Genomic DNA, 10,172 nt, shown 5'->3' on the forward strand with positions numbered 1-10,172 from the left:
AACTAATCTGAAGCCATGAATGTTTTCTGCTCAAAGCTCAGTCTCTGTGATTTACACACTGACAATCAAGTCTCTGTAGAGAAGATTTTAGATTTGACATTTATCTGCCCTTTTTTCATTTTTTTTTCTTTGATCAACCTCATATTCATCCAATCAACTGATGAAAAACAAAAGCAGAGTTAGCTCATGATTACCATCAGTAGCAACTAATCAAATGGAAACTTTTGGCTGTAAACATTATTGTCAATGAATGAGATGAATAAAGGTTCACATCCATTTTAGTCTGTTTTTTTTTTAAAGTGTTTTACTTACTCCTCTGAAGTCTTCGTTTTTCTGTTACCAACAAAGACAGAAGATCAACAATCAAACAAATCTGAACCCATGAATGTTTTCTGCTTAAAGCTCAGTCTCTGTGATTTACACACATACTTCTGCTGGATTTACAGTCATGTTTGTGTACAGAAGATTCTAGATCTCTCCTTGAACATGTTTTTAAAGATCTTTCTCTGATCTTTCTGTTCCTAATCTAGAACTTTTCTGTTTCAGAAACCAAAACAGAGTTATCTCAACGTCTACACTTTGAGTTCAGAACTCGTGGATCAGGTTTGTGTTTCCTCTGTAGTTTTGTGTGGAATCATTCAGGTTTCATTAGACGTTTTTGAAATATTCTTCTCATTTTCCATGAATGAGTTGACTTGAATTCAGATTTAACAAACGAGACCTTCATTGAAAGCAGAACGATGTGATTGTGTTCATCTGAACTCTGTGTGTTTACAACAGAGAACCAGTAAAACAACAAGACTGAGGACATTTGCTGCTCTGAATTCATTCCACACAAGAAAAACATTAAAGATCAGATCAATAACACAGATTTACTCAATAAAGATACAAATTCTGGAGGTTTTCTTACTTATGTAGAGATACACCAGGACCCCAAGGAAAATTAAAATACACGGGATCAGAACAGCCAATGAAACGATAAGTGGTTTATCTGCAATAAAAACAGATCACAGTGAACATAATGAATAAACAAATGACTTGTTCTGGGTTTTAGTGTTTGTTGTGATTCTGTGGGTTCTTGCACACATGATGACTCACTAGGCAAAAGAGGGTTTATCAGCTCGGTGCTGCTCTCAGAGCTGACAGGATTGTTCAGTCTGCAGATAAACGTCCTCTCCGTCGTCTCCTAAAGACAAAAGTTCAGAAAGTTTCACTGACATGAAATATTAACTAAAGAATAAGCTAGATCTAGGTTTTTATTTGTTGGAATTTTTCAATCATTTTCATGAGTTTGAGGTTATATGTCAAACATCTTCTCTGTACCTTTGTGATGGAGAGCTTCCTGCCTTCTTTTACACTGCTGTCATCAAGAATCCAGAAAACCTGAACATCTCCCAGATCATCTGTTCTGTCAAACACACAGGTGAGGATACACCGGGTTTGCTCAGAGTTACAGTTAGAAATAATGCTGGGTTTGGGGACTGGAGCTGAAATGACAACAAAGAAAAATCTTATTTTGGTGAATAAAATAAATTAATCAAAGCAAATTTATACAAAAACAAACCATAACTTACAGAGAACCTGTAGTCTGATATCAGTTAGTATTCTGTTGTTAATCTCTGGGGTGTACACACCGCTGTGCTCCAGTCTCACATCATTGATCGTCAGTTCTCCTGTTTCAGTGTTTAAACTGCAGCGATCTGGAAGAATGACAGATATTTATGTTGAAACGTTTATCAAACAGAATTCGTTTAGGATCCCTTTTTCTTATTTTTCTTTTTGAAGATTTAAAAATATTTGTTTTCTTTTTTTCAGTTTTCATTCCTCAAGTTAAAGCCAGTCTTACAATCACATTTCCCACAATGAAACAGATCCACAAGACGGTAAAAACAACAGAATCCCATCAAGGTTAGTGAGGAAGTTAGCATCACTTTTCAGGGTAAAACAACAAGATTTCTACACCACAGTACAGTGTTCCCCGCGTATTAGCGTTTCTTCATTTACAGTTTCACGTATTCACAGATTATTTTTACCCTTCCGGTTCGTCACAAAACTCTGACAACTCCAGACCAGAGTTGGGAGCAACGTATGGAGGGATTTTTGTGAACCTGTATTGCGAGCAAAATTTATAGATTGGAGATCAAATTTTTTAAGAGAAAAACTGAAAATGAAAATATGAATTATTTACTTTCCAAAGCGTTTTTTGCATTTCCAACACAAATGTTTTTAGATGCGTTGTGCTTCATCTCGCTTTCATCCTATCTTTGATTTTGTTCAAAACTCTGAGTTATGTGCCACCAAACAGCCAATCACAGACAAGAGGGTACAAGTAACCAATGCAAAAAAGAGAATGAATTATGTTTTAAATGATTAAAAATGATTTATTGTCTTCAGCCATAGAAGCAACATTGAGGGTAAAAACCTGTTTGACGTTTGAGCCTCAGTGGCAGAAACCATGTTAGATCAATATTGGGATTTGATTGGATAGAATTCTTGATCCGTTTGAGATATTTTCATTTAATTTAGTTGATATAGCAAAAGAGGGCAGATGATCTAAGTTTTCTTTTATCTGCTCCTTTTTATTAACCGTTTTATGTTTATTTAGTATCATTTCAATGATATGTATTGTTACTGAATGAAATAAAATGAATAATAATTCAAATCAGAGGGCTGTTTGATGACACAAACATCACACAAAACATAAACGAACACAAAATCAGAGATAAGACGAAAGCGAGATGAGGTACGACTCATCTTAAAATATTTGTATTGCAAACGCAAATATTAAATAGTTTCATTTGAAAATTATGAAGTTTTATTAACACTTTAAATTTTGTTTGCAATTCAAGAATTTTTTTAAACCTCAAAACTGTGACTTTATCTTACAATATGGTGGCTCAAAAATCACTTCATAGTAACGGCTCAAAGTATTACTGTGTTACTAACTGTGTTAAAGTTAAGTAACAGAGTCCTTTAACTTATTAAATACTTTCATCTCCACCTTAACACCGTTACTGTTTCTTAGCATAAATTGTGCCGTGTTACAGATCATTGATGAGGTTCAATCAGTCAAGAATGTTCTTTTCTTCCCTCTGAGCGCTTCAGCAAGACTGTCTTCTGTGTGAAGGGTGTAGTGACTGAGTTACTAACTCAGTTACTTTTTGGGCACTGTAACTAGTAACTATAACTAATTACTTTTCAAAAGTAACATTCCCAACACTGCTCAAGATGCTAGTCAGCAGAACCCCCTCCAGAGTGGGGGGTGGGAGAGGAGCGTCTGTCGGCTACCCCCCTCCTCTCTTTATGCCCCTGAATGGAGAAAAGCCATCAGCTAACTCAGAGACAATTCTGAAATGTTGAAGAAAATCGTGGAGGATGATTGTCATCTGGATCATGTGTTTATTTGGTTTTAAGGCTCAGAGAAAGAGTGACACTCTTAAAGTAGCTACACTGTTGCTGCTACAGTCTTCTGTTCTGGAGGAACAAAACGTGTTGAGCAAATCTCATGTTCTTGAATATCTTACAAAACATAATCAGAAGTGTTTTTGACGAGTATGGAGAGTTAAAGGAAATTCTTTTGGCAATGGAAGTGTGAGTTGAGGTGCATAACCCTGTGAATAAGGAGGAATGACTGCATCACTGTTATCGTAAAACTACAGGTTTTACCGTTAAAGCTGTGGTAGAAAGTGGGACTCCCTCCAAACCATTCTGCTGCCAGATCCTCTCCATGTTTCCATGTAACGCTGATGATCGACGTTTCTACATCATCTGGAGTGAGGACAACTGTGGAGCCCTTTAACACGTCAAGGACTTTAACTGAAGAGAAAAAGTTCAAGACCAATGAATTCCTTATTTATGGAGTTAAACAGTAAATAACGGTAATGATGTTAATAATTAGGCTCTCACATGATTTCATAATCATCTCCATTATCTACTACTCAAAAGATTCAACTAACTTTGTGGGATAGGTGTAGTTTAATTCTTTACCTCAACAGATTCAGTCTAGATATTTGTTACTCATCTGACATTTAAAATTATAAAGAAAAAGACTGAAAACAAAGAAACTCATTGATATTTACCCATACTTTTTATTTTAGGCAATAAAACTAGAATGTCTTTGACATCACTGGTTCTTTTGGACTGTTTTATTTTAATTTATTCAGGTATTGTTTCAAGTTCTGTGTAGAAAATAAAGGTGACGTGTTCAGTGAACGCTACAGACACTGTGTTTCACCTTCAGACAATTGGAATTTATCTAACTTGGCAGAAGCTAGCTTGTGATTGGACGTTTGTGTCCAAATCCCCTCAATCACGATCTAGTGCGATCGCCATTTTCCGAATCTACTAATTCCAAAATCAAATGCACTCAAAAAGCCTTTGCAAAAAACCAGCGTGTATTGATGCTGACTAGATTAGCGAATATAGACCACAATGCATTGCGGTCTAACAATTTTAAAGAAAAAACATGTTTAAATGTAATTTTCGAATAAACCATCCACATTTTCACATTTTTGTTTTACTTCTGCTGCGCCCTCTTGCCTGATTACCATTGTAAATGAGAAACTGTTCTCATCTGATCCTAATGGTAAAAATAATGGTTAAATAAATAAATGAACTTTTTAGACAAGAATTAACACCATTGCGCCGTTGTCATTCAAATATTTATACATGTATATTTCCTTAAATTATTCTACATTCACTTTAGAAAAAGTCATTTCTGAATTAAATTAAGATCATAATTGAAGTAAAACTGGAATGATTCTGCAGCCATCAGTAATAAGTGTTGCAGAATTTCCTTCCAAACAACCGAGACGTTTGAGTGAAATATCTGCTTCACTCAGTGTTGAAGTCACATTTGAGTTCAAGCCTGCAGGCTTCAGAAATGAGAGGTTTTAATGGTTAACAGTAAATGACAAACACTTGAAAAACACTTTTCTACTTTACTCTAAGGTCCATAAGAATTTACAGGTAGTTCATTTAACCTAGTCATATGGAGTCAATGTGAACACTGAATCTACTTTTTCTGTGTTAAACTTGTTCTAGTTTAGTTAACTCAAAATTAAAAAGATACTGTTAAAAGTTTTATTTTTTAAAATGTTTCTTCTACTAAACAACCATCCTGTCGAGAAAGATGAACAGGTTAGTTTACATTTTTGCTGCCAACATTCTTCCTCCAAGGTTTAAGAGCATAAACTTTGTTTTTCATCCATTTTCAATGAAAGATGATTAAATTTATTATTAAATATTCCCAAAACTAAACAAGGAAACTGAATTGTTCTTTGACGTCAATTTTTACATATTTTTGTCATTATTGTACAATTTTACTAGCTTTTCCAGGACAACAAATTAAAGCGTCTTTCTATTTTTTAGAGTAAAAGAAAGATAACTTTAAATGATAGGTTTTAAATCTTCATTTACAGATATCCACTTCCTAAAATAATTCCTGAGTTCTAATGTAAAACACAGACTTCATAATGTTTGTAAATACAAACAATGTTTCTAGAATATTCTTGTAGATAGAATTAGATCTGACCTGAGTGGACGTCTGCTGCAAACAAGGTGAGAAAGAAAAGAACCAGTGACGGCATCAACGCCATTGTTCTAATCCACCAGAAAAGTCAACAAGTAAAACTAAAATTAACAGAATAATACAAAAAGAACTAAATCAAAACACAAATATAATATACGTATCAAAAGTTAAAAGACTAAGAGTTCACAAAGACATCGGCTGAAAGCTTCCTCGTTTGCAAACAAATGAAAGAGAAACTTCATCATCTTTACCTGTGACTCAGTTTGAAAAAATGTTTCATCAACCTTAACAAAAAACAAATACCTTTGTGTTTTTATCTTACATTTCTTGATACCAAAGAGTTTGGTAATTTAATTACAGACGATAAAAAGGATTTAGAACATAAAACAAACTACTTTGAGAAGGTCATAAAAATGCTTCAAGAGTTTCTCTCTTAAACGCCAGAAAGAAAACGCGTTTTATCTGACGTATTTGAAACAATTTGATATTTTAAGACGACAACATAAGTGACCACTCAAAACTGAAAATGCTTCTAAATATTGTTAAAGCTATGCAGGAATTCATTTATATAAGCTGTGAAAAACGTAAAAAAAAAATGTATACATCCGTCTTCTTTCTTAAACTAAATTTCAGCTAAGATGCTGTTTTTTTTTAAATTACCATTCAAGGTCATTTTGTCTACGTCAATCTCGCTCTAGTTTACTTTAGCAAAGACGTTTAACATTTGCCTCACTCAAAATGAGAAAGTTTTAGTTTTTTAAACGTTTCTTCTACTAAACAACCATCCTGTCGAGGCAGAAAAACAGGTTGGTTTACATTTTGGCTGCCAACATTGTTCCTCCAAGGTTTAAGAGCATAAACTTTGTTACGTTTAAGACATTTTTACATCTGTTTTCAATAGCTGATGATTGAATTCATTTGAAATATTGCCAAAACTAAACAAGGAAACTGAATTTTTCTTTGACGTCAATTTTTACATATTTTTGTTACAAATTTACAAGCGTTCCACTTTACCAGCATTTTTCAGAACAAGAAATAAAAGTGTCGTTCTGCTGTTTTTTATTTACATTTATTTCTAATTCCATTTTTTAGACTAAAAGAAAACTAAACTTCCTAAAATAATTAAGTAATTATGCCATAAATAATACATTCAAAACTGGAACAAAATTAAATACCAGTGGGTTCATTCTTATGGTTTTAAAACTAAAACGCTGTGCATTTCTTTAGTACACATGTCAAAATTCATGATAAAACAAATCACTGCATGAAAAAAGACAAATAAACCAGTTGGAATTAGTTTGATTATTTCTTCCATTAAGAAAATGTCTAAAATGCCTGAAAGTAAATGTTTTTTTAAACATATTAGAAATAATTTGACATATTAGAATGACATCACAACTGCTAATTATGTTCTATTTCCACAAGTAAAACAAAACATTTGGAAATTGGACATATTTAAAGCAATTCGGTGGTAGAAAAAGGTAATGTTAATTATAATACTTTTGGATGAAAAAATGACAAGTCTACACCGTGAAATCTTCATCACTTTATTGTCTTTGTTCTGATGATTTTACAAACATGATGCTTCTGCAATTCCACTTTGAACTGTGCAACACGATGGCGTTATGGACCGTCAAACTCAACAACGTCTGTGATTCCAGGAGGCCGTGAATCCTGCAACCCGCGATGGTTCTTTAGCGTTATTCTCAGGGTGCTACGCAAGTGGATCTTCCCCTCCCCCGCCCGCCCTCTCGCCGTACCGCCACAGGGAAACAAAACTCCACCGATAGTGTCATGGATGGCTACAGTCTGAGGGGTTCCAGTCTCTTTGGACGAGGCTGCTGGTACCTGGTTAGAGATGCTCGTCTTTTCAGTAATGGGTGATCTCTCGTTTTTTTTTTTTTTGGAAACACCAGTACAGATGAGAACAATGGCATGCAAGAACCACATACGGACCCGTATTTTACTCAGGTTTCATTAGGATTGGAACATAAAGTAACGCACTGAGCCCTGGAAAAACACTTCACGGCCAAGCTTATCAAACTATATGAAGGACAAATTCAACCTGTCGTCTGTTTCTATATAAAGTAATGGGGCGCTTGCAACAGTTGAGAACCATTTCAGCACGACAGTTTGCATCTTTTCATGTTCAGGAGGTCCCATCGGGAGGACATAATACATTTCACATTTATATTATATCTTCTTCTACACCTTTTTATTACAAATGTATGTGCTTTTTTTTAATCCAAAAGAAAAAAAAAAAAAAAAGATCAGGATGGAAAGAAAGAAAGGTTAGCATTCCGACGACGATCCGCCACGCTCAAGTCGACTTATTGCAAATGTTGAACAGCAACACACCCTTCAATATGGCACAAACATCGTAGACATGTCCTAAACGCGTCGTCATCCAAGAAAAATTAAAGAACAACCCCACAGCATATCTAAAAAATATATATATTAAGACGGTAATAACCAGTAAAGCAGAAGTGTTTTTTTGTCTTTTTTTCAGAAACATGCGCTCAAGCAAAAACTCATAACGAAAATGTGCAGACGAGTGTTCCCACATTGATTTCCTTCCTGGAGCGACGACTGAACCTGTGTGCAAAACGTGAAAATCAACCCAACGGCGCGGACTGCGGTTCGGTCCGGATGTCTCCTTAGACGTGCGCGAGCGTCGGCCAGCGCTTTAAGACATCGGATGTGCTTATCTTGCTCAGCTTTGGCACCGGTTCTGCCGAGGTACCGCGCTGTAGAACCACCATTCCCATGCTGAGGATACTGTTGTCTCTGGAGTGTTGAGGAGAATCGGCCCGACGTTTTGGAACGGCGGCCGCCTGCTCGCCATTCATCCCACTACAAATAAATATTGTAAATAAGGGCGAGTTGGTGTGGAACGCAAAAAGAGATATGAAGCAAACAGACGCGTGTAGTGGCTTCAAAACGTAACACGGAAATAAAATCCACCACCGCCCACTCAAACGAATGAAGAAATACTACGGGGAAGGACATAGCTGGAGTAGTGGTTGCTGTACGGCGGCGAGGGGGAGAGAATGACGCCGGGCCACGATGCCCGCCTCCGCTCCCCCCTCTTGGTCCGGAGGCGACCGCGCTCCGTCGGACCCAAAAGTCTGACACCGAAAACCCCTCCCCCTCCCCCTTCCCCTTCCCCGCCGGGTGCTCCCTCCCAACTCAGAGGAGGTTGTTCAGTCGGCGTAGTGCATGATGGACTCGACGTAGTTTCCCGGGAAGAGGCCTGTGGTGCCGTTCATCACGCCCTCGAACCAGCCGTCGTCGTTCTTCTTGATCACGTAGATGATGGCGCCCTCCTGGAATGAAAGCTCGTCCTCCTTGTCGCGAGAGTAGTCGTAGATGGCCACCACTGGGCGGAGACGAGAGTCAAGTGAGTTGTTGCGAAGTTTGAGGAGAATTAAAAAATAAAAAAAAGGGGGCGGGGTTGCTTCCATTGACCATATACGAGAACTGGACAAGAAAGAAAATGGGGTCAATTTGGCAGCCATTTTTGTTTATGCGGTATATACTCCGTTATGCTGGAGCCAGTAATCTGGGATTGGTCCAAATTGGTCAACATTTCCATGGCAACCACTCAGGAGTGATCTTGTTGGAGAAAGCGGGGATACACAAAATCTGTCAAATGCTTTCAATGTTGGACGTGGGGACAAGTAGGCCCCACCCACTTTTATGGAGGCATCTGATTGGTCAGTTTATAACTTGAATTAAAGGCTTCAGATTAAGAATGGTTTGCGGTACGTACTCCGTTATGTCGGTGACAGTAATTCGTGATTGGTTTGAACGGGTCAATGTTTCTATCGCAACCCATCTGGCCAATCAGGAGTGAGCCTTTTTGGGGTAAGCAGGCTACACTAAATCTGTCAAATGTTTTGATCATTAGACGTGGGGGGCAGCTATCTTCACCCACTTTTATGGAGTCATCTGATTGGTCAGTTTATAACTTGAGTTACATGTATCAGATTACAAATGGTTTGCGGTTTGGACTCCGTTATGTTGGAGCCAGTAATCCGTGATTGGTCCGAATTGGTCAACGTTTCTATGGCAAGCGCTCTGGCCAATCAGGAGTGACCTTGTTGGGAGAAAGCAGGCTGCACAACATATGTCTAACCGTTTGAATGCTGAACGTGGGGGCTAGCAGGCTCCACCCACTTTTATGGAGGCATCTGATTGGTCAGTTTATAACTTGGTTAAAAGTTATCAGACTAATAAAACGACTAAGTAACAGCTGTTTATGTTTTCATTAGGAGTCCATGGGATTTTGCAGGCACTTCCTGTTTGGAACACTCAGTCCAGTTCCCATATACAGTCGATGGTTGCTGAAGTACTTCAAAAAATGTCTACTTTATGTGTTTGCTAACCTAAAAACTGATCAAATGAAGGGGGGACTTTTTTTTATTTTCCTTCCTTTTTTTTAATTTTATGTTACTTTATAAACATTTTTATGAAAAACCAAACCTTTCTCCATGTAGCTTCGGGGGGCCCACGGCGGGTCCTCTTCAGCGTAGGGGTCACTGTACTCAACCACCGCCGACTCTTCCTCGTCTTCATCGTCATCGTAGTCTTCAGGCGGGGGCGGCGGCGGCGTGGGTTCCTCAAACACCGGCTCGTCTGA

At 37.5% G+C, this 10,172-nt stretch overlaps 3 protein-coding genes across 4 annotated transcripts in view; 1 reads left to right on the top strand and 2 right to left on the bottom strand.

Annotated features, from left to right (window-relative positions):
• The window catches only part of si:dkey-246g23.2 (solute carrier family 66 member 2), a 271,509-nt gene that overhangs the window by 42,921 nt on the left and 218,416 nt on the right, over positions 1-10,172 (top strand). The gene's annotated exons all lie outside the window — the stretch shown is intronic.
• Positions 7-6,517, bottom strand: LOC112152234 (CD48 antigen). 2 transcript variants are annotated; one of them, XM_036212549.1, is made up of 7 exons: positions 5,534-6,516; positions 3,667-3,816; positions 1,575-1,700; positions 1,324-1,487; positions 1,099-1,186; positions 911-991; positions 7-333 (listed from the first exon to the last, which is right to left on the bottom strand). In XM_036212549.1, exons 1-7 carry the CDS (start codon positions 5,595-5,597, stop codon positions 305-307), a joined length of 702 nt encoding a protein of 233 aa, XP_036068442.1. In that variant the 5' UTR covers positions 5,598-6,516; the 3' UTR covers positions 7-304. The 2 variants fall into 2 exon arrangements, with proteins under 2 accessions (XP_036068442.1, XP_024137453.1); XM_024281685.2 differs by having other exon boundaries at positions 7-991; positions 5,534-6,517.
• The window catches only part of abi2b (abl-interactor 2b), a gene marked incomplete in the record, with an annotated part of 16,646 nt that continues 13,535 nt past the window's right edge, over positions 7,062-10,172 (bottom strand). The window contains 2 exon segments of the mRNA XM_024281676.2: positions 7,062-8,909; positions 10,016-10,172. Of these exon segments, the coding sequence (XP_024137444.1) occupies positions 8,734-8,909; positions 10,016-10,172 (333 nt within the window).

Source organism: Oryzias melastigma, linkage group LG6 (assembly GCF_002922805.2).
Source record: "Oryzias melastigma strain HK-1 linkage group LG6, ASM292280v2, whole genome shotgun sequence".
NCBI classification, from domain to species: domain Eukaryota; kingdom Metazoa; phylum Chordata; class Actinopteri; order Beloniformes; family Adrianichthyidae; genus Oryzias; species Oryzias melastigma.